General features: G+C 49.8%; 1 protein-coding gene across 2 annotated transcripts in view; it reads right to left on the bottom strand.

Moving 5' to 3' along the window:
• Positions 1 to 820: 820 nt before the first annotated feature.
• Positions 821 to 23,869, bottom strand: part of CLSTN2 (calsyntenin 2) — a 571,355-nt gene continuing 548,306 nt past the window's right edge. Inside the window, exons 10-17 of one of the 2 annotated variants that reach the window (XM_080675259.1) lie at positions 23,423 to 23,589; positions 16,241 to 16,389; positions 14,121 to 14,320; positions 10,175 to 10,345; positions 9,602 to 9,747; positions 9,353 to 9,476; positions 6,630 to 6,814; positions 821 to 4,649 (exon numbers count right to left, since the gene is read on the bottom strand). In XM_080675259.1, coding sequence (XP_080531385.1) covers positions 4,452 to 4,649; positions 6,630 to 6,814; positions 9,353 to 9,476; positions 9,602 to 9,747; positions 10,175 to 10,345; positions 14,121 to 14,320; positions 16,241 to 16,389; positions 23,423 to 23,589 — 1,340 coding nt within the window. In that variant the 3' untranslated portion in view covers positions 821 to 4,451. Of the gene's footprint in view, positions 4,650 to 6,629; positions 6,815 to 9,352; positions 9,477 to 9,601; positions 9,748 to 10,174; positions 10,346 to 14,102; positions 14,321 to 16,240; positions 16,390 to 23,422; positions 23,590 to 23,869 lie in introns of both variants that reach the window. The other variant, XM_080675258.1, reaches the window with a different exon arrangement.

Here is a 23,869-nt window from a genome sequence, read left to right on the forward strand (position 1 = left end):
ACAGCCCTGGCAAAGCCAACTGTCCTTTGCAGCTGGTGCCAAAAGGAAAGTTAGAGCCAGCTCCTTAAAGCAGGCACAGCATACATTTATAAAGGAAAGCAACCAAAGACCTGGAACTGAAGGTGCTGGAGCCAACTTCACACTTTCATTGCTCGCTTCCTTTGCCTACAGCTGGACAAGGGAAAGTGGTTCCGTGAACATTAAATTGTGCCCAGGGCTTTGGCTTGTCAGCCTCGATCAACATCTGAGGCAGAGAGAGATCGTGTGCCGTCGGGAAGCCCACCAGAGTACACTGCAGGAGGCTTTGAGGATCTCCCAGAGGCCTGAGGATGATCTTACCTGAAAAGCATCTACTTTGCACTGGGTAATCCTTTCAAAGGATTAGACCCATTCCCTCACGTTTTAAAAAAAGTGACGTGGCTCATTGAAACAAGGGATGGTTAAGAAGTCCTTTTCTTCCTCTTGCTCATATTGAACCATAGAGCCAAGAACACTGTTATTTTGAAGTGTGCTGGGTCGGGCTCTCTACTGATTACATCCCTATTGATTCAAGCAATCACAAGGCTTTAGAATCATTTTTAGAGCGATGGCATGAGCTGGGCTGAAATGTAAATCAGTCTGAGATAACGAACATTCCCGCTTAGAAATCAGGATGGGCTGAGTCTCACAGAGAAGGCCGTGAGCCTGGGAGTTAGCCCTCAGCTCAGTGGGATTAGTGCTCAGTGGAAAGTCAGTGCCTGGACCAGGGCCTTCCGCTCAAATGCTCACCTGCATTCGAGTCAATTCAACACGTGTTTTTTTTTTTGCTTTCCTTTTCTTTGGAACAGACTTTTAAAACAGCTAAGCAGACACTGTGGTGTTGTTTGTGGTTCCTTTTGTAGGCATAGACCACGGAGTAGTTTAAGGGACGGTCTAAGATAGCCATATCCACACATGCAGGGTAGGAGTGTACACACTACGCCCCAAGGGCCAAATCTGGCCACCTTATCGTTTTTGTATGGCCCATGGACTCAGGAAAGTTTTTCCAATTTTAAATGCTGAAAAAATCATAATAATAAAATTTCGTGACATGTGAAAATATGAATTCAATTTGCCTCCATTTTTGATGTTCATAGAAGTCATTTTTGGAATGTATTCATAGTCATTTGTTTAAGCAAAGTCTGTGGCTGGTTTCACGCTACAAGGACAGAGGGGAATACTTGCAACAGACACCACATGGCTTGCAAACCCCTAAATATTCCCTTTCTGGCTCTTTACAGATAAAGCTTGCGGAGTGCTGCCATACATGCTACGTACAGGAGAGGAGAAAGAACACTGCTCCCCACCAGGAGCCCACTCCCTGGAGGGTCCTGGTGCTCAGGTACAGCCTTGCTACTTGCAGATATGTGGCCTGTGCCTGCTGGAAGGGGTTGAGTACGTTCAGGAAGGTGCTGGGGAAAAAGGTCTCACTGAAATCACATTTTTGTTATGTAGATGAATTTGGGCTTTGGTCAGATTTATAGCCTTTGATGACACCTACTAGAATATGCTTTTACTAGTAGCATTCTTTAAGACAGGTGGCCAGCTCCCTGCTTGCTGTACTCCACTAGGGCAATACATTCTGTGCTGGCCTTTTCTCTCTCAACCTCTTCCTCTTCCTCCTCCTCCTCCTCCCTGTCACTGAACCACTGGAGAGGTATCAGCCTCTCTATTTTCAAGCCCCAGAGAGCAGAACCTGATGGTGCACTTGGAAAGACAAGCAATGGGCTGGCCAAACCAGTCAGCTGTTCCTCCTGGGTTCAAGGCTGCATCTGCCACTGTTGACATTGGATGAGAGGTCACAGCGTGTCCAGGTCATCTGGGAGTTTGGTTCCAGGGTGCCAGCATAGAGAGACTGGAAAATGCTGGGTTGACCATGACCTTTTCCACTTGTGGATAGAGCATCTGGTGGAGGGCAAGTGGCACACTCGCCACTCACCTGGATAATCCCTGACACGTGTTGCTTTTACATCACCGCCCCTTCCTGTTCTCACCATGGTGATGAATAGGGTGCTGGGGACATGACAAATGGCCTTTGACCCAGCAGCACCATTTCTAGTGCCTCCTCTGAACTGGCGCAGAGTGTGACTTTTCTCAGCAGGTGTTGACGGAAGGGACTCTGATGACCTGTTGTTTCTCTGTCTAGTCCATGACTCTGCTGCCCTAGCCAAGTGCCACGTTCCCTTGTTCCCTCCCCCAAAGATTTGACATGCCTCAGACCGCTTAGCCAGCCATGAATGAGTGACACAGCCACCTGGAGACGGGGGGGGAATGGGAGGACTACAGTCCCACAGGTTTTCTCCCTGTAGATGTGTGGACACAGCAGGGGAGAAAAGGCTATTTGGTTGGGAGAATTCACAGAGGTGTCTATTTCCAGTCAATGAATATAAAACCCCAAACTCCTGCCAGCGTTTCTCCCTAAGAAGGGAAACATAAGAGCACTGGCTGAGTTTGTGGACGTGTCCCCCTTCTTCCTGTGACTTCTCTCCCTCCCTCTGCATCTGCCTCTTGTATCATATCCATGCCCCTTTGTTTTACTCTGCCACCAAGTCCTCTGAGGCCAGGGGCTTCTCTTATTCAGCTCCATCCCTTCCCACTGCTGCTGGGCGAGTGCTCAGCACATAGTAGGTCCTCAGTAATGCCAGTTAGCTGGGTAAAGATGAACAGAAGTAGAATCAGGGTGGTGGGCGCTGGACCCGGAGTGGAAAGTGGTGAGTCCAGTCTAGTCTATAGCTCTGAATGACTCTAGGCAAGATGCTGGACTCTCTGAACCTCTGTTTACTCACAATGGAAATGTGCCTGACAGCAGAGGCCAAAGAATTATTGTGAGGCTCAGAGGAAGGAACAGATGCAAAAAGCACTTTAGGCGATGGAAGAGGCTGCATAAAGGATGTTTTCTAGAACCAGGGGTTGCAAAGGCCTCGCTGGGTGCAGGTCAGACGAGAGGACACTGACATAAGCTTCAGGAGCTCTGTTTCAATGCGGGGGAGTGGGTGGGGGGCGGGCGCGGTTTAGAATGAACAGATTCTGAACTTTTGAATCTGAATGCCACTGTGATGAGGGACCAGTTCGGTGCCTGTACCAAGCCAATATGGAGTGGGCTGGAGGAGACTGGGAGGACAGGGACAGATCACACATGCGAAGACAAAGCCCGAGCCTCACGGACGTCCTCTAATGGCCCTAATTCTTGCCTGCTATTCTCTTGGCCACAAAAGATCCCAGACCAGTTACTATAGCAACGGTTCTCCCCATGTTAGGAAGGAGATGGAAGAGATTTCCTTATTAAAAAAAGAATAAATTAGGTTTTCAGATATATTTGCCCTCCACCCAAAGCGCTGATCCTTTTTTTTTCCTATGGAAAGAAAATGAAGTAGCTGTTATCGCAAATGTTTCTAATTCCTACTAGTTTTCAAACTTTTGCTTTAGACTTGATGCAGTTCACGCTTGTTCTAATACATCCAACAGGAATGTGTTTTCCTGAGAGGCAAACCAGTGTGACATAGGGGATGAGGATCCTAAGACTAGGTGGCGAGAGCCTTGTCCACCTGGGGCTGCCCTCTGGCCTGGGAGGGCCAAGCTGCCCCGTCTCCCAGATCTGTGTCCACCATGAAGCCCAATGGTGGTACCCCGTCAGCCCTTCCTTCTGATCCCTGGCTGCAGGCTTTTCACAGCTGTTGCCTGGGGCAGTGCCTGTGTGGAATGCTTCCTGGATCCCGTGGTTTCATGGGGTGGGAGCCCCCAGCAGGGAAGCTGTGGGGTCTCAGCGGCTGCCCAGGCAGGCAGACTCAGAGAGTATTGACTGGGACAAGGCCCTGAGGTGGCCCAGGTTTTAGACTTTTCACATATGCTTATATGGTCTCAGAAAGGTCAAAGGGACAGGCTCTGCCAACCGGGGAGCGTGAGTGCGTGCATGAGTGTGGAGCCTCTCCCTGTGAACTTAGTTCCCGCCTCAGCAAGGACTTCCCTTTCACGTGCTGAGGACAAGCTCTCAGGTGTGTGAAGTCCAACCACCCTGCCTGAAGGAAGCCATCTGGAGAGTCAGGTAAGGAGAACCCGCTGGTCTGTGTGGAGAGACAACTGAGTTTGGTGCACACAGTGAGTTGGAACCCCAGGGTCTTAGGGACACGGAGCTCAAGGAGGTGACTGCAGAGAAGAGCAAAGGCAGAACTCTGCAGACTGGCTGACAGGACCCAGGAGTCAGGGGTAGGAGCAGTGGGTGTGGCAGGAGAGTCCACCCCGAAGTCCCCACTGAGGATGAGGCTGGGCTTCCTGGAACCAGCCCAGGGCTGGGAGTGCCCACGCATGAAGGGCGGGTTCCAGGAGGCTGGGGAAAACCTGCCCAGAGTGTCACTGAAATCGGAGGCGACAGTGATAGACTCACATACATGAGATGTGGCTTACAAAAGGGACAGTGGGCGGGCGCAGGAGGGGCACTAATAGGGGAGTGTGGAGTCGTCCCACTCCAGCTGGGCTTGCCTGGCTCCGCTCTGCCCATGCCTGCCCCTGCCCACTCCTCCCTCCACCTCCTCCTCGTCGCTGGCGTCTGAGTCGCTGCTGCTGGAGCTGATGTCTTCTTCCACTTCCTCCTCCTCCTCCGTCTCATCCTCCCTGTGCCCTGGTGCTTCGTGTTTCTGGGAGTTGGGAAGAGAAGGGAAACGCTGGTCAGGAGCTGTGGAGAGGCCACACGTAGGGCCCCTTGGTGTTCCTTCCCCTTAATGCTGACCTACCAGGTCCTCTGGTGAAAATAGAGCAGAGGGCCGAGGACACAGACAAGAAAGAGCAGCAAATTCCGAGCCATGAAGTCAAGGTGAGACGTGTGTTTTAGACTCTGGATATTTAAGCCAGTTCCACATGTCACTTTGTGACCTTTCAGGCCCAGGTCTGTTTTCTGGCATTACTGGGACCTGTTGACATGAGGTGGCCAAGTCCTCAATGTCTGCTTTTCAGTGAGAGGATGGCGGTTCAGCTTGTCCCCCTTTCCCAGGGAGGAATGTAATGTCTCCAGGAGCAGGAGGTCATCTGAGCCAGGACTCAGGTGTGCTGCCCTTCAAGAGCATTCCTCCGGGAGGGACAAAGTTCATGGTCCTCATTTTTCTTGTCTGCCCCTCACCCTCTGACTCTACCCCACTTTTTTCCTAGTCCCTAGTCCCATGTCTGCTGCCCCTGGTTTTTGTGATTCTAGCCAAATCTTTCTGGATTTATGCTTTGATGAACCGGCTGTAAAAGACATGTGCCCCTCCTGGGCCACATCCCATCTCTGGAGTGTCTTCACTTCTACCATTGCCTCCCCCCAATCCTACCCATTCTTCAAGGCCTCCCTTAAGCTAGCCTCCTCCAAGAAGTCTTCCCTGAACCTCCAGCCCCCTCGGGTTGCTCAGGCTTCACTGACTGCTGGCAACACCAAGTTAGCCCTGGGAAGGCACACGCTGGCCTGGTACTCAGACTGATCCAGGATTGGTGGCTGTTTTCCGCACCCAGGGCTCAGCTCTTCTGGGGTGGAGATGCTGGCGTCTCCACAGTGGTGGCTCAGCACCACCCACTGCACGTGCTGAGCCACATTGACTGGGAGGCTTTAAAATCAGAGCATAAGGCCAGTTGAGGGGGACACTGAGGATGAGGCTGGGATAACCTTCTTTTCATGTCTCAGTGGCTCCCCGCTTCATTCCTCTAGGCCAGCTTTGGGCAAACTACAGCCCGCAGGCCGGATCTGGCTATTCTATCCGGTTCTCTTGCTCTCCCCTCCGCTCCTTTACTTTGAATTTATATTAGTTCACACAAACACTCCATCCATGCTTTTGTTCCGGCCCTCCGGTCCAGTTTAAGAACCCATTGTGGCCCTCAAGTCAAAAAGTTTGCCCACCCCTGCTCTAGGCTCTACCTCCACTCAGTGCCCACGGGTGGACTTATGGGCAAGATGCCATGGCTTCCCTTGATACTCATATGCCCAGAGCAGGGGCTTTGGACATTCATGGATAGTCCTGGGGTCTGCTGGCTAGCTGGCAAGATCTGAACGTTAGAATCAGGCAACCTGGTGTCTGAAAATGGCACCGCCATTGCCAGCTATGGGAGTGTGAGCACTTCCCTCTCTGAGTCGGTCTGTGCCTTGGCAGATGAGGGCGATGACTCTGACTTCACAGGTGGCTGGAAGATTGAATGAGATGCGCATAGAGAGCACGCTGTGCAGTGTCTGGCATAATGGGGGGCTCAATAAATGGCAGCTATTAATGTTGTATTTCTGTTTTAACCTATTCTGAGCCTTTAAATGAGCTCTGCAGGCAGCATGGAGCAAAGCCATTTAATTTGCACTGTTAATTAATCAAAAATTCAATACTGAGTCCCTAAGTGTTAGCTCCCAGCTAAATCTAACGGGGGTGGCAACTGATAGACACCACATGGCTGCTCGCCTTAAGAAATGTCTGGTTCTGCTTGCAGGGTGAGAACAATTCACACGTTTTTAACCAGTGAGTGCATCTGATGGGAAAGGATGGTCCATTCAGGTTGAGAGGGGACCACTGGGGCTGGGTTAGACGGGGCAGGGCTTCTGGCACAAGAAAGAGAGAGGGCGGAGGGGAAGCATCCTAGTGAAGCTCCCGCCCTGGTGTGAGGATCACCTCCATGGGGTTGACGGTGATAGTGAGCGCAGAGTCGTCCCAATCCATCTCGGCCTCCTTGGCAGCCTCGGTCTCCTGGGTGAAGTGCTGGTGGGTGATCCGGACCCGGTACACGCCCATGGCCACCACGAACACTAGCATGCACACGGAGATGATGATGATCACCGTGGCAATGCTCGGGACCACTGGAATGAGGAAGGAATCCGCGTGACATGGAGGACTAGCTCACTCTAGTCACCATGGAGCCTGAGTGAAACACCCATGCATAGGCTAAAATCTGCCCTACCCCTTTCCAGCTGTAGAACTCTGGGTCAGCACCTTCCTCTGTCTGGGCTTCACATTGGTCATCCATATGATGGACTTCATAATTCCTATCCCAGGGGCAGTTGTGAGGAGCAAATGAAATGACCTATGTGCACTTCCACATAGGCACATAGTAGGTACTCAATAAATGCAAGTTCTTTTCTATCTCTTGCTTTTCCCCTCAAATTAAAGGACAGCTCTCACTGAGAGCCAGGTACTATGGAGTTTAGCAGGAACAACACAGTGCCCAACAGACAGTAGTAATACAATATGGCAAGTGCTGGGACAGAGTACAGGTAGGGGCCTTTGCAGTGTGGTGCACATGTGTATGTACGCGAACATATGTAAGGGGTTCAAGGAAAGCTTCATATAGGATGTGGCTTTGAGTTGGACCTAAAAGGACTTGCAGAACCAAGATGTTGGCATAGGTAAATGCCTATACTCACCACCTCTCACACCACATCAAAATTACAACTAAAATACAGAACAGTCATTCAGAACCATCTGAAAGCTGGCTGAATGGAAATACTACAACTAGAGAAGTAAAGAAGAAAGCAGGTTGAGACTGGTAGGAGGGGTGGAGGCGAGGAATGGGCTGGTCCGACACCCATGTGTGCCGGGAGGGAGATCATCTCTGTGGAGGCCACCCGTGAGGAGCAAGGGATCCCAGCACCACACCAGACCCCCAGCCCAGGGTCTCAGAGCTGGGAAGAGAAGTCCTCAAAACTATGGGCTGTAAAAACCAGTGGGGATTGGGGCTCAGTGACACAGAGGCTGCTGGAGACCCAGCTGTTCCTTTTAAAGGAATGCACTTGGACTCGTGCCCTCTGAGCTCTAGTACTGGGTGGCTCTGGGAGACCCAGATACATACGAGGAGGAACCGGATAGTCTGGCATTGGGGCAGGAACTCAGGGTGGCTTTCTCCCAGACAGGGGTGCTCACAGGGGTTTTTGTTCCTATGCTGGGACCTCCCTGGTCCCAGAACTGACTGTCAGCCATATCTGAGTCTCCATCAGTCTGGTCCACACTGGGAATTCCCGGGAACTCCACTCCATCCAATTTGCAGCCCCACCCAAGCTGTTTGCAGCAGCTTTTCCATAAGAATGGCCTCCCCTGGCTCAGGCTTCAGACTTTACTAAAATCTCTCAAACAAGCTGCAGCTGGTGACAGTGTGCCCCAAATCTATCAATCAAGACCCAGCATTAGCACCAACCTGCCTTCCTTCACAGTTGGGCCTGGCCTGGGCACCTCCAAGCCCAATACAAATAGCAAATAGCAGTGGTCTGAAAATCCCTCTGTAGCTTTTGCTGGGGGGCCCCAAGCAGTGGCTGACTTTGCACCACCCTGGAGGCCCTAGAACCAGTGGATAGCTTCAGACCATAGCAGACTACAACTCTACACATCCATAAGCAACACACTCAAGAGACAGGCTCAATGAGCACCAAAGCCCCACTGAAGCAAGTCCTACTCCATAGGGGTGTTTCCTGCATAGCAGCTCTCCTACTATAGTCGCAGCTGGTCCTCACAGCCAATTAGCCTGGAGGTCAACTCCTCCCAGGGATGCCAACAGCAATCAAGGCTCAACTACAAGACTATGCACACAGCTCACACAGGGGTGTACCTAGAGTGCCCAGCTCAGGTGACTGGGGAGACTGAGCCACTGAGCCCTACAGGACACCTCTACACAGGGCAGAAGGGAGTGGCAAGAAATATTCAAAGTGATGAGTAGCAAGGACCTACAACCAAGATTACCCAGCAAAGCTCTCATTTAGAATTGAGGGTCAGATAAAGAGCTTCATAAACAAGAAAAAGCTAAAGGAATTCATCACCACCAAACCAGTATTACATGACATGTTGAAGGGTATTCTTTAAGAAGAGATAAAAAAAATGAACAATAAAATAGCAACAAATACATGGCTATTAACAATTGAATCTAAATGAACAAGTAATCTAATGAACAAAATAAACTGGTGAATAAAATAGAGTCAGAGGCATGGAACACACTGACAAATCTCAGAGGGAAGGGGAGTGGGATCCTACCTAGGGACACAGACAGTAGATGGTGAAGGCTTGGGGTAGGGCAGAAACCGGGTGGAGGGGGGGCAATGAGGAGAAAAAGGGGGACATCTGTAATACTCTCAACAATAAAGATTAAAAAATATAAAAATAAAAGGACTTGCAAAATTTTACCCCAGCCCTTTGTACTAACCTCTGTTATTACATATTGTCTGTAACTTGTTTACCTGACCAGTTCCCTTTGGAGGCTGTGTGAGTGCCTCAGAGCCAGGGTCCACTGCTTCCCCATTATCAGGTCCCTCCCTCAGGTCTGGGCACCCATGCCTGCTGCACCCTAAAAGCCTTTTTAGTGGATGGTTTTGAGTTACCTGTTGTCCTGAGGTCCCTCCTGCCAGGTGACGTACCTGAACTGCGCTGGACGCTAGTCCGGGACTCGGGGTGGTGGACGGACTGGAGGAAGGGAGGCTGCACGATGAGGTGGTTGACATGCTCATTGTCTGAGACTCTGACCTCATGGAGGAGGCTGACCTGGGCGAGTAGGGAAAGGGGCTGTTGACCAGTGGCAGGTGGGCCAGTGGCAGCAGTCCTCCCGAATACATGAGGCAAAGAATGGATGAGCCTGGGCTTCCCTTACAACCGCAGGGTGCACTCACCTCCAGGTTGAACTCATTGCTGGTGTAGCGCCCGTTGAGTTCTGAGCATTTGATCCTGAACCGCCGGGACTCGAGTGAGGCCGGATGCCAGTTGCGGTAGCGGATGTGACGTAGCACCTGCTCATAGCGGCTCATGGAGCCCACACCTGCCAAGAGACCACACCTGTCTCAAACAGGCAGAGGAGGAGATGGGGAGACAGTCTGCAGCTTCTGGGGCTGGTCGGTCTCCTGAATTTGGCCAGGCTGAGAGCTTGAGATATTTAGGGGCAAAATTTCTAAGGAGCTAATGAAATGGACCCACAGGATTTCCACAGACAGTGGGCTCTGTCCACAATGTGTGGCCACAATTTGCCAAATGTTGCTATAATATCTGTTTCTACAGGAGATTCTCCCAGCAGTGGGGATGTGGTCCAGGTTCTCAAGATGCTGGCGTAGCTCACAAAGGAAGGGCCAGAAGCTCATGCTCTGAGGTCAAGGGCCCCCAACTGACACCATCATAGGAGATGAAGTGCCTCCCTGGACGAGGCCACTCTAGGAGGAGACCACCAGGAGAAGGCTCTGAGCGTGGCTTACCGTAGATGGAGTAGCCGGCAGTGGAGTTGGTGGCGTCGAGGTGGCGCTGGTGGAGCTCACTGTGGTTAAGCTCCAAGCACTCCTGTCTTGGGTCCAAGTCCCCTCCCAGCACCAAAATGTCACAGAAATCTAAGTTGTGAAGCATTTCTTCTAAGACTGCTGATTTGGGGGCTGTGGGGAGACCAACACAAGGGAAACACAGGTGTGAGGACCAATCAGACAATGGAGGAAGATTGGGTATCATCTCCCTCCTCTGTGACAGCACCCCAGGTGAGGGCTGGGTCAGGAGAAGAGGCTGTGTAGCCCTAGGTACCACCTCCATCGCTTGGATGGGAGTCCAGCAGCTCCTGAGGTTGGGCAGCATGAGTTTGTGTGAATACAGTAGTCAAGATGTGGATTTGAATACCAGTGCTGCTGCTGAGAAGCTGTGCAGTGTTGGAGAAATACCTGCCCCTCAATTTCCTCACCTGTAAAGAGGGCAAGGATCTTGAGAGGGTTGAAACAGTGTCTGGCACATAGTAGGTGCTCAATAAGCAACAGCTCTCATTTGAGGCCAGAGTTAAGTACCCCTCCCCGCTCTGCTCGTGTAGCTTTCTCCATGCAGTCGTGGTGTGTATCTGTTGTCCCCGGGAGACTCTGAGGTCCTCAGGGGCAGAAGCACTTTTTATGACGAGCCCTCAGTATCCAGCCCAGGCCCTGGCATGCAGCAGTATTGCTACACATGGCTCGAATGGAGCAAAATCGTTACTGTAGTTAAATACTTAGGTAAATTGGTCCTGATTGATTATTTTGGGCCCTAAATTGCCCAAGGGTATGTCTGAGCATTTGAATGCTGGGCAGGCTGGCAGTACTCACTTAAAACCTCACCTTAAAATGAAAGTGATTGGTATGTATGGAGTGATTGCTACGTATCAGGCACGATGCAAATGAAATCCTAACAGACATTGGAGGGGGTGCTATTATTATCCCATGTTACTGACCGGAAATGGAAGGTCCGAGGGGGTAGAGTGGATTACTTAGAATCACACAGATAGTAGGGGAGGAGCTGGACAGAAACCATGACTTTCTGACTCCACAGTTTGTCAACTCTTCACCTCTGGGCCAGTAATCTCCAAATGTTTTTGATCTTGCAGCTTGTTCGTGGAAATGTGTGAACTGAGATCACTGAAATAAGTACTTACTTATTTATGAAGACTAATATACTTTGTGCATTATAAAACATTTATAAAAATAGAAATTAAAAAGGATTCACTAAAGATGAGGGAATTATGTTAAATAATCATATTTTATTTTTTGTGATATCAAAAATATCTTTCCCTCTCCCTAGATAGCTATTATGATAAGCACTTTCCGATGCTTAATTTTGAAATGCTTGCCAATCTCAATGGCTTCACGTATCATTGGCAAAATGTAAAAGCACATTCATATACACTTAAGCCAGGCCAGTGTGGCTTGGTGGTGGAGCACTGACCTGTGAACCAGGAGGTTATGATTCAATTCCCGGTCAGGGCACATATCCAGGTTGTGGGCTTGATCCCCAGTGTGGGGAGTGCAGGAGGCAGCCAATAAATGATTCTCTCTCATCACTGATTTTTCTAGCTCTCTCTCCCTCTCCCTTCCTCTCTGAAATGAATAAAAATATATTGAAAACAAATAAACAAAATACACATTTAAGACAAGGTCTATCACTAGCAATGGTGCATGTGTATCTCTATTTCAAATGGTCTTCTCATGAATTCCGGGCTTTTTCTGCCAGCTTCCCATCAGGTTGGGTTAGGCCGTGGTCGGCAAACTGCGCCTCGCGAGCCACATGTGGCTCTTTGGCCCCTTGAGTGTGGCTCTTCCACAAAATACCAGGGCCTGGGTGAGTCTATTTTGAAGAAGTGGCGTTAGAAGAAGTTTAAGTTTAAAAAATTTGGCTCTCAAAAGAAATTTCAATTGTTGTACTGTTGATATTTGGCTCCGTTGACTAATGAGTTTGCCGACCACTGGGTTAGGGCATCCTTGCTCCACTTCCCCATGTGGCTGATTGATGGCTCACCCTGGGGCCATTTCTCACTGTTCCCTTGTGCTTGCATGTGGGTAGTATGTTCCATCTGCACTTTCATTGATTCCCACTGTGCTGAAGAGACTGTGTGGGCTCAGGGACTCAGAGCTGAATCAGCCATGGCCCAGCCATCATGGAGCTCCTGGGAGCGTTTAGTAAACACACGACAAAAGTTGTGTGCTAGAGGTTTCCTTAAACCAGCGGTCGCCAACCTTTCAGATCTCATGGACCACCAGTGGTCCGCGGACCACCGTTTGGCGACCGCTGTGCTAGAGTGCAGCACTGGTGGTTGGGGGTACAGAGCAGGAGACCTGGCCCAGGCTGGGGTAGGGGTGGTGGTGGACGCCGCCTTCTGGAGGGGGTGTGGGAGGCCGAGATGTTTGCCAGCCATAACGAGGATGGCGCGAGGGAAGAGAAAGAGCAAATATATGAACTGACACGGAAATGAGTATGTGAGAGAGGAGGGCCATGCAAGGGGGACGCGCCTGTCCTTGTACTGAAATAGGACAAAGAGTGAGTCAGTGGGGGCAGTAGATGCTAGAGTGGGCCTTTCAGGCCTAGTGGCAAATGCCATTAGCCTGCTTGTTTGAGGCACCATGATAATGATTATTCTAACAATAGGAGTAAATTTTTAAAAGTACTAATATAGGCCTCGGGCACTTGGCCCTGTGCTCTGCATGCATCTCTCATACACAGAAGGTAAGATAGGGACCCAGGCAATTGCTTTTCCCTGCCTTGCCCGTGTGTTCCTATCAGGCCTAGCAAATCCCGCTGCTCTCAGTTATGGCCTGAGACCACTGAGGTCAGAGGCCCTTTTCTGTCTGATTTTAGGCACAAATGAGGGGAAGAGGGAAGGTTGCTCGACCTAATGCACCTTGGAGTGTAACTAGGAAACTGCCCTGCCTGACAGGCGGTAAAACTCCATCTATTTTGTGAGCTAAGAAGGGCTGCTTTATGAACCCTCACCCGCCCCACAGCCCCATTGGCTAGGGGCCAGGGTGGCTTAAGGCAACGGGTAATTAGGATTGCTGCAGAAGCAGCCCCTGGGGACTCAGGCCCACTGGCACCCGCACATCATTAGCAGCCGCCTTTGGAGAGGGAGGGGGCAGCTAAGGACAGTTCTCAAAGGGGTGTTTCCTGTAGATCCGAACCCCAGATTTTCCTCCCTCCCTCCCCCTTCTCTTTCTTTTCCCTGCCTCCCTCCACCTCCCTCAAGTCAGCAGCATATCCTGTAGCTTTCATGCAACTAAGTGTTTCTCCCTGGCAGATAACTCCAATTACCTACTTTCACTGAAGAGCCCTTCCAATACTGAAACCATTGGAAAGAGCAACTGGGAAGTTTCCTGAGAGCTCAGAGTACTATTGCCAAACAAGTCTTTGACTTGTATATATTAGGATGCAGTTATTATGTGTTTTTCTTTGTGCTTCTTTCACTTTTCCTCTCATCATCAAAATAATCACACTCACTACAGAACATTCTGCAGTTGCCGAAAATTGAAGGGGAGCAGAGCCCCCAGGCTTCTCCGAGCATGTCACTGTTGGTTTAAGGCGTGTTTCCCTTTGGGCATCTTCCTGTGTACATTTTCCTTCATGTGGCTGAGATCAGTCTATGCATACTCTGTAATTTGCATCTTGTTTTTTGTCACTTATCATTTAGCATAAATGCCTTTCCTCCAACAGCACAGCACGTATGTGGGGTAGATGATTCGCTGAGCCATTCATTCCCCTCCTGTTATTTATCTGTGTGGTTTCCAGGTGGGGTTGCTTGTTTTGCTATTGTAACTACCTTGCTATGGGTACCACACTGTTGTCCCGAAGTGAGATTTGATGTGGCTGTGAGAGCTTAAGGCCCACTGCCCACAACCGAGGATGCACCGGTACCTGTGGGCTTCAAGTCACCTGGGGCCTCGGCTTTGGCGAAGGTGCTCACGATCTTGATGTCGGGGAAGAGGGTCACGCCTCGGGCACTTTCAAATTGGGCGGCAGGTCTCCAGAGGCGGTCCGTGCCATGGAGGGTGATCTGGGGCTCCATGGCCTGCAGCACCATCACGTAGGCGTCCATGTCGGGGATGCTGATGCACACGTCCTCTCCAAAGCACCTGGGAAGCACACAGTGGAACCACCCATCATGCATCCATGGACAGGGATGCAGACAGCCGCCCCCCCCCCGCAGCCCCTGCCTCGACAAGACATCCGATTGCCTGCAAGGCTCCAGGATGGCAGCAGACATTTAAGTTTTAAAATGCATTATTGTCAAAACGACTAGCAATCTAGGGACTTAATAAGATTGGCTCCTGGGAGAAATGGGAATGTTCTATCCCAGCAACAAGTAACCATGAAACCTTTAATTATCCTTTAACAAAGTAATCAATGGCAGCGTTAATTAGATAGCAACTGCTTGTTTTGTGCATTAGGATTTGGTAAGCAAATTGTTGTCTAACTGGTTGGTTACAGCCATCTTATTGAGACCACAGGGCTAACCTCTCCTGCCACCGCTCATCTGTGATCTCTGTGAGGATATCACACAGAGCACCTGTTCCAGGTGTGCCAGCGGAGTGCTACTGTAACCACGTGTATTTCCCCTGATACACACAGAATACCCGGGGAGCAGAATGGTGTGGTGACAGGAGCAAAGCCCAGGAAATTAGACAGACAAGGGTCCCTGGCCTGGCTGCCCCTCCTGGGCTGGGTGACTCTGAGCACGGTGCTCAACCGCTGGGAACCTCAGCTTCTGCATCTATAGAATGGGAATGACATTAGAATAATTCACTGTTCGTCATTTATAGAACAATTAATTACTTATAACTGGAAGGATTAAATGTGATAACTTGTAGTGAGAAGCGGACCCAGAGCCTGCATCATGGTTGAAGCTCAGTCAATGTTGACAGACTTTGATGCCCTCATGAGGCCTCGTCAGGTGTGCATGCCATTGGCATCTCTGCTGGGCATCTCAGCCCAGCCTGAGGCTACAGTGGAGAGCCCAGACGGATGCTCTGGGAATAGTGGGTGGGCTCCAGCTGTGGCAGCCATCATCTGCCTCCCCTGGGAAAGTCCCTGAGGAAAGAGAAAGCTGGGTGGATCCCATGTTGAGCTCCCCTATCTTCTTCTCTGGGTGGGTGAGGTGTGAGAATGGTGCTGGGTTCCTGTTCCCAGTTTTCTTTGGCCTTTGCTGCACCAACCCCCTAGTTCATAGAGGACACCCCTCCCCTTGCCAGTTTAAGGAAACCTGGTCCCAGAGCTAGAGACTGGCCAGTCTGGTCCCTCTTCACGGTAAAGTGAAGCTGACTTGGAGGTGCCTGGTCCCTACCCCAGGCCTCCAGGGCGGGCCTTTAGAGAGGATGGGGGAGCCCGTACATCGATAGGACTATTGAACATAATTGCTGTCTGTGAGCTTTAACCTGGCACCTCTCCCAGACCCCAGCAACGGGCAATCAGCGAACCCCATTTCCCACCCCTGCTCCTGTCTTTCTGAGTCCTTCTCCTGGCTCCAGGTACCAGGAGATACCCTTCCACCTCCCAGGAATTTTTCTGGGGTCCCCTTTCTCGCTGTCTGTGGCAGCTGCTGTGGCTAAGAAGTGATTGACAGGTGAGTAAGGGAGTTATCCACAGGCTTCAGTAACAGTCTCATCTCCTTAAATTACCTCCGCTCCCTGGGGACAAGAGCGTGCCTTCTCTTCCTCTTGCACACTCATGCTATTTAGGAGCGCTTCAGGGCTGGGCTCCTTAATTTAATTAATATACATTGGTCAAGCACCTACTACGTACCATGCACTGTACCCTTAAATGACACCACTTAAAACCCAGCCCCTGAGAATTTACAGAAAAACAGTGCCTTACAGGCATTTGAGTTAGCAAAACAGAATATTTTCTTTAAGAAGAAAACAGGAGAATCAAGATCTACTGGGGCATCCTCAGAGAGATATCAGAGAAGCTGGGAACGTCTGAGAGGGGTGAGTCCTGTTTTGTAGGGGGACCATCCCGCTACCTCAGCCGGGCCCAGGCCACTGGCCTCCACTCACTGGACTTTGGACGAGACTTTGAGGCGCCGCACACCCGCGGTCGGGAACTGCCTGGAGTTGATGTAGGAGACCTTCTGCAGGGCGCGGTTGATGTTCCCGATGTCGTCACCTTCCATCACCAGGATGGACTGTGAGGGGTTGAAGTGATACTGGAAAACAGGAGAGAAGGACCACCGATGTACCCAGTCCCACGGAGACGCTCCCTCTCCATGAAAAGGCCACGGAGGCCAGCGCAGGCACCTCCAAAGTGTGTGCCCGTGCAGCCGCTGTGTGCACAGGCGACTTTTTTAACCCTCCAGCCACTCCTGCGACTCTCTGGTGGGCTTTCGTACTGGTCTGAGTTGACATAATTCTGAGCAAGAATTGTTAGGAACTATTAGTAAGATGTCAGGATCATATCTGTGGGTTCAGATTATGTTTCCAATGCTCATGTGACAGGAAAGAGGGACATAGATATGTTTTTATGTACTTATCTGGTAACGTTAACATTTATATTTTGAATAGATAATATATCCAACTGGTTCAAATGGACGTATGTGCTAAGTGAAAGTGTCCATCTAATTTCTGTCTCCTACCCACCACCTTCTCCAAGCTCATCCCATAGGTAATCACGGTTATACTAATTTCTTAGCGACAAATTCCATTCTTGTTCATAATGAGTTGCCCCCCTTTCTGGTGAGATGCTTATCCATGCCTGTCCTATTGTCAACAGGCTTGATCATGTGACTCATGGCACCCTTCCCTGCTGGCTATACTAGTATATTTTTTACCCTGTTGCACTCAGTAGTGGTCATGTGACTTGCTTAACCACCAAAATGTGGGCAGAGTATTGTTTGGTTGACACCCATGTGGGAGATTTAATAGCCAATTCATGGTTTACTGTGTCATTTCCCCTCTGCCATAAAACCTGCACAGTTCCCTTAGGGTCTGGTCCATTAGCCTGGCTCTCACAGGGAGGGTGATATGAATCAGAGCTACAGCCATCTATAATGGACATGCAGTGTGAACAGTAAAAAGATAGTTGTTAGATAAGCCACTGAAAAATCGTAAGTCATTTATTACTGCAGCATTGCTTAGCTGATCCTGACAAATTATTTTTATGAATACATAATCTATGAATATTGATTTCCATTATTCTCTTTTCTTAAGGATAACTTCTTTACATACTATGCATAATACTATACCTTTGCTTTTTTCATCTAGCTTATATCTTAGAACTCTTTCTGTAAGCTTCCTTATTCTTTTATACGGCTGTATAGTATTTTTTAATATCAATAAATAAGTTTTTAACCATTCTCCTAATATGACATTAGGGTTGTTTTTAATTTTTCTCTAATAATGCCACAATGAATAGTCTTGTACACATAACATTTTTATAAATGTGTAAATATATCTGTAGAGTTATTCCCTACAAATAAAATTGCTAGATCAAAGAGTATATGCATTTAAATTTTGACAAATTATGCCAAATCCCCGATGGCTAGGGATTATAGCAATATACACTCCCTCTCATAGAGTATGCTGTCAGACTTTGGGACTTTTGCCAATCTGGTAGGTGATATATATACCATCTTAGTGTAGTTTAAATTTGCATTTCTCTTACCATGAAGGAGACTGAGTATGTTTTCATGGGCCTAAGGAAAAATCTATCTATTTGAGCTTTTCTCTGATATGACTTGTCTTTATAAGAGTTCCTTGTTCTGTGCCTGGACATGATGGGAGGTGGTTGTCTCATGAACGCTATGGTGACAATGACCCTCATACGTTCCTTGCATTGTGGCCCCTGGCCAACTGACAGCCTCATCTCTGTCTCCTTCACCTGTCATGCAAATGTTTCACGGTTCCCTCCTGAGGCTTCCTCATCTTCCCCCATCTAGGTCCCCAGGAGGCTCCGACAATGCTCGTGACATGGTAGCATAATGATCCTAGTGCAGTGACCATGAGCTCAGTGAGTCTTATCCCTGAACCCAGAACCTCGCCCTATTGCCCTGTCAGCCCCTGCTGGATGAATGGGTGAGTGGTCCCCTGCAGCCTACATTTTACTCAGTACCACCTCTTGTTAGTCCCCTAAGGGACTCTTTTTTTGTAGTCACATGTCTTTTTCAGTCAAGCCTCTGCGGGAGTCATTACTGGCGCTCATCAAATCCTGTTCTTTCCTTCCAGGGCATCCTGCACTTCCCAGCTCCCCTTTGCCACTTGAAGGCAAGGCCATGTGACTGCATCTGGCCAATGAGATGTGAGAGAAAGTGAAGCGGCAGCTCTGGTAAAACGCTCTGCAGGACACTCCAGCCTTTTTCTTTCTCTGCTCTGGTGGCCTGTGGCATTCTAGGCAGAAACACCTGCCCCTTCCCCCCACCCCTGACTTACTGTGAGAAAAATAAACTTTTAAGCATGAAGCCATAGAGATTTTGGAGTCATTTGCTACTGCAGTCACTTAGCCCACTGGAGGAACTGGGCCCTTCCCAGGCATGACTCTAACTTCCCCAAGGCTGTGGTATCCCTGGAAGATGATGGGTTGTGTGGATGGCCATCCCCCAGTTCTGGGACAAACTACAGATGGAGTGCAACTTTGGAGTACACGTCTCCCTTCTGGACTTTACTTCCTCATTTAAAATAGGATATTAGCATCTGCCTGCCTGGGGCTTAAATGTGATAACGCATATAAAGTGTCAGTTTATGGTAGCTTTTGTCATAATTCTTAACATTGTAATTATGTTTGCACCGAGTCTTTGCCTGTGCTGGTTCCCCTGCCTTTGCTGCTCGCCTTTCCCCATGCTTCAGGTCCCTCCTGTCCTGAAGGCCCTGAGCAGGGTCTCTCTGAGCTGTGACGTCTGGTCACGAGCAGCACTCCCTGTGCTGGACGCAGAGTCCCCTGGCCTAGAGCAGGTGACGCTGCAGTCAGCCGTCGGCCAGCTTCTCTCCTGCCCGGGATGATTCACTGGCTGCCACGCACTGATGAGTCACGATACAGTAGTTCTGAGTGTTCACCAATCACCAGGTTCAGATTTGAGCAGATTCAAGGTCATTCTTCTAAAGATACTACTTACGTTCCCAGAGGTTTTTCTGCCCCATCACATCCCTGCCATAGGATAGTAGAGTTGCTGTCTGTCTGTCTCTCTGCCTGTTACCCCCGGCAGACTGTGAGCACCTGGAGGGTAGGGTCTACTGACTTTTCTCAGCATCATCACAGGGCCTAGCACATGACAAGCATGAAGCAAGGGAATGACCCTGCAGAGAAGGCCAATCTCTGAGCTTCGCATCAGGGCTGAACAGGCAATGAAGTTCTTCCCCGGGAAGTCAGCAGAGGGCACATTCCTCCTGCAGCCTCCTCAGGGAGGGCGGGTCAGGGAAGGTATTGGATCGCCAGGTAACACTCTTATCTGGTTGCCAGAGCATTCCAAGGACGACCACAGCCTTCGACAAAGTTCTTGTAGGATCAATAATGCCTTCTATTGAATAGGTGTTTGTTTCGTTTTGTTTTTTGATCTGCAATGTTCACAGCCCTGTGGCATGACTGAGGTTGGTCTCTAGTTGTGTGGGACACAGGGTGATACTGGCATTGCCAGAGGGATGGCTTTTTGGGGACCCAGTGTTCACGCTGCCCTGAGAAGCTGTGTGGTAGCCACAAGTGATTCCTTTCTTTAAGCCAAGAAGCTGCTGGACAGGGGGTCTTTGCAGAGTGGTCAGCTCTGAGGGCTGGCCTGTGTCACCAGCCATTACCAGGCGGGAATAGGGGTGAAATTCCTGTTCAAAGCTCTGACCTGTTCTCGAGGACAGGCTGGCCATGGCAGTCTAGGCACCTCGCCATTATTCCCTTGGACACCTGCCAGCCTCTCTGGGCTGGGCCAGAAGATTTGCCTCTGCGACAACTGTCACCCAGGCTTACTTTCCAAAAGACGTGCAAGCCCAGCCCAGCTGGAGAAGGAAACTGTGATTTTTTGAGATTTTAGGTTTGCTAGGAGAGATCTATGTATCTATATCTATGCCTATGCCTATGCCTATGCCTATGTATCTATATCTACATCTATCTAATATACCTGTATACCTATATCATCTATATCTAATCTATATACCTATATCTATGTCTACATCTATATCAGCTATATCTATATTATCTATATCAGTATCTATTTATATATCTATGTCTATATATATCAACTTATAATATCTATATTTCTACATCTCTTTCTATAGCTACAAATATATATGTAATCTATATTTATCTATATCTATTTCTATAGCTATAACTACATTTATGTCTATATCTGTGTGTATAGCTACACCTTTGCTATATCTAATATATAAATATATATAAAGATATGCATAAAACTCAATTCTTACAACATCTCTGCAAAAGATTAAGTCCATTTTACATGAGGGAAGTGAGGCTTACAGGATAGGAGCACCTTGCCCAAGGCCACCCAGCTAGTAAACGTCGCACTGTGATCTGAGCCACGGATGGTCTTGTTCCCAAGTCCCTGCTCTGCCCACTCTTCCTCGCTGTGCAGATGACAGCCACAGGGATGGTGCACGGAGATCAGAGCCAGGCTTTCTCCAGGAAGGTGGCTATCTCACAGGGTTTTGTGCGCATACAAGACAGCAGCCACCCAACCACTTTAATGACTCCAGACACACCGGAGAGATATTCAGAAATGAGCATGATCCGGGGAAAATCAGTGGAAAAAAAAGAAACCGACTGGGCCCTGTGAGCTGACAGGAAGTTTCCTTAATCCCAGGAGGACTTCACTTCTTTCAAATAGCCAGAGAGGAGGCAGGGGACCAGGAAAGAAAATAATAGCTACTATTCAGCAACAAAATGAGGGACAAATGAAGGCAGGCAGGAAGTTTTAATAATTTTAAGAATGCCTTCTAATCCGAGTTGGGACAAGTCCCTGAGCCCCACTCTCCTTATTTCTGAAATGGGGTCAGACTATCTAATTTGCTGTGAGGAGTAGGGATAACCACCGTAAGAGGGCCCCAGTGGGTGCACTATAAATCGTGTGCCTGTCATTAACTTCTCACACGGCGCTCCCGTTCTTGCGAGCGATGCCCTAAGGATGTAAAATGATCCTTTGCACTGACTGGCCACGAGCAGGTGGAACCCTGAAAAATCGGACCAGCCTCCCCCACGGGATGACCCGGCAAAGAGGAGACCCACTCAGGGGCCAGGAGCAAACCCAGAACCTGACAGAGAGGGGAGGGTGGGCGGAGGGATTTCTGCATCGGTCTGACAACACACTGAGTAAATAGCACAAACCACAAAAGGCAGGTCAAGGATCAAACCCCAGGCTCGGCATGTGAGGGTGTGTGTGAGACATGTGCCGTGAGGGGCTTGCCTGGACCAGCTGCCATAAAACACTGCCTTTCCACTAGGAGTTAGTCTTCCGAGTTTCCTTCCATGGTGGTGATTAGCTATTGAAGCACGTGTGTGTGTGTGTGTGTGTGTGTGTGTGTGTGTGTGTGTGTGTGTGTTTAATGCATGTTAAGGTTCCGGGAAGCCATTCTTGCCTAACCCTGCGTGTGTTCTACCATCACCCCCTCTGACCCAGTCTCCAGGTGAGCATCCTAAACCCCACACGGGCCCAGATCATGCTCCCTTGCCTGGAGTACTTCATGGCTGCCTGTGGCTGACAGAAAAAAAAGTAAACACCTAAACATAGTTAACAAGGCTCCCTGACGTGGCCTCTGTCTACCTCTCTGATCACACTTTCTACCTTGGTCCTGCAATTTGGGCACTTGAACATTGGCCCCGGAGTCCCAGGGTACACTGCGGGTTCCTCAGCCCTCTGCTCCACGCAGGCTCTTGGCTCTGGCTAGAGTGACCACCCTGCCCTCTCCCCCTCCTCTACCCCCTGCCTTTTTCCTGGTTGGTTCCTACCCATCCCAAAACTTTTTATTTTTAAAAATATCTTCCTGCAAGCTGCTTCAGTTCCTGTAGCGGAGTAAACAACCAACCAACCAACAAGCAGGTAAAAGATAATGACTCCCTGTGGAATAGCTACCTTCCTGAAGAAGCCCTGTTCTCATTTCCATCGCACAGTTGCCGCCTCCTCCAAGGAGCCTTCCCTGACTGCCATTTCCCAGGTTCTGGAGTTCAGGAGGAGGACTGAGTTTCCTGAAGATGAAAAGCTGGGGACATTCCTTTTCGTGCCCCTCTACCCAGCAGAGACGGGATACCTGGGCGTCCATGGAATGTTTGCTGACTTGACCTCGACTTAGACAAAAGCACGGTGTGCTCAGCTCCCTAGCCCTTCCAGAGCCACCATCAGAGCTGCACAAGCCCCATGCAGCTTCAGTCAGAGGGCTCTCCGCTGCTGGGCTGCCTCCCAGCCTGGAGAAGCCGGCCCAGAGCTGGAGGCAGTGGAGCTCCACAGGGGCTGGGGTCCCTGGTGATGGAGTGAGGGCTAACGGGATGTTTAGCCTGCTCTTTGCTCAGGACCCCAGAGCCTTCATGCAGGCAGGGGCTCCTGCGATCCAGGTGAGGCCAGAACCATGCCTGCCTGTCAGGGAGGTGCTTGCTGAGGCAGTCGGCCACATCCTGCCCTATCCTCCCCTCCCCTCCCCTCCCCTCCCCTCAGCAGGAGTTTTGCTCAGAATGCAGCCTTGATTCTCTTGGATTATTCAAATGTTTGTGTTTTGCATACATGATCAAAATCCCGAGTCCATTTACATTCCCTTTGATGGCCAGAGATTGCTCGGGGCTCAATCTATGCCTCAACAATGAAAGACCCAGCGACTTCCACATCTGCCTTCTAATTCTAGCCCACCGGCTCTGACCTTCCTTTCTAATGTGCACCATATATGGTCCAAACTTTGTTTTTAAAAATATCTTCCTGCACGCTGCTTCGGCTCCTTTAGGGGAATAACCAACCAACCAACCAATGAACAGGTGAAACATACAGACTCCCACCAGGTAGACACTGACCGTGTGCCTGACTATCCACCCACAGGGGCTTTCTCTAGGCAGTTCAGGAGACGGCAGCAGGTGTCCATTCGGAGTCAGTCACCAACCTGCCCCCAGTGGCAGCACCTTTTCCTGACTAGAAGGCATTCTTAAAATTATTAAAACTTCCTGTCTCTGTGCCACTGGGCAGGAAAGGACTCCATTTCCCAGAGTGCACCGGCCCTGGGCAGCCTCCCGCTCATAAATCTGTTTGGAAGCGATGCTGGCTCCTTCCTTACCTTTATTCCTTGGCCGAGGCTTTCCAGGGAATTAATATCCAGCCCTTCCTTGCAGGCCTGCAGGCAGGAAATCACCTTCTGACTCTCCATCTTTCCAGGGCGGATGGTGAGACTGGCCAGGCTGCCGTGGAAGAACTGGGCAAACCGTGGTTTGGTGACTTCTCCTCCTGGAAGAGAAAGCAGCACTGTTGTTTCTGGGGGGGAAACACCACTTCAAGGCACCGCCTGGCTCTAGAGCCAAGGACACAGTGACTGTGCCCCTTACACCTGAACTTTTCCTTCCAGGTGGTGAGCTTGGTGGCTGGGTTCTCCACAAGAGGATGTAATATGCCACCGATGCCGTGACACTCCCAGCTGCACCTGTTTAGGAAACCTGGAATCTGTGAATCTTAAAATAGTTACTTTCAGAGACACACACTGTCTGAGAAGACAGAATAGGAAGGAAGA

Source organism: Plecotus auritus (genome assembly GCF_963455305.1).
Source record: "Plecotus auritus genome assembly, chromosome: 6".
NCBI lineage: Eukaryota > Metazoa > Chordata > Mammalia > Chiroptera > Vespertilionidae > Plecotus > Plecotus auritus.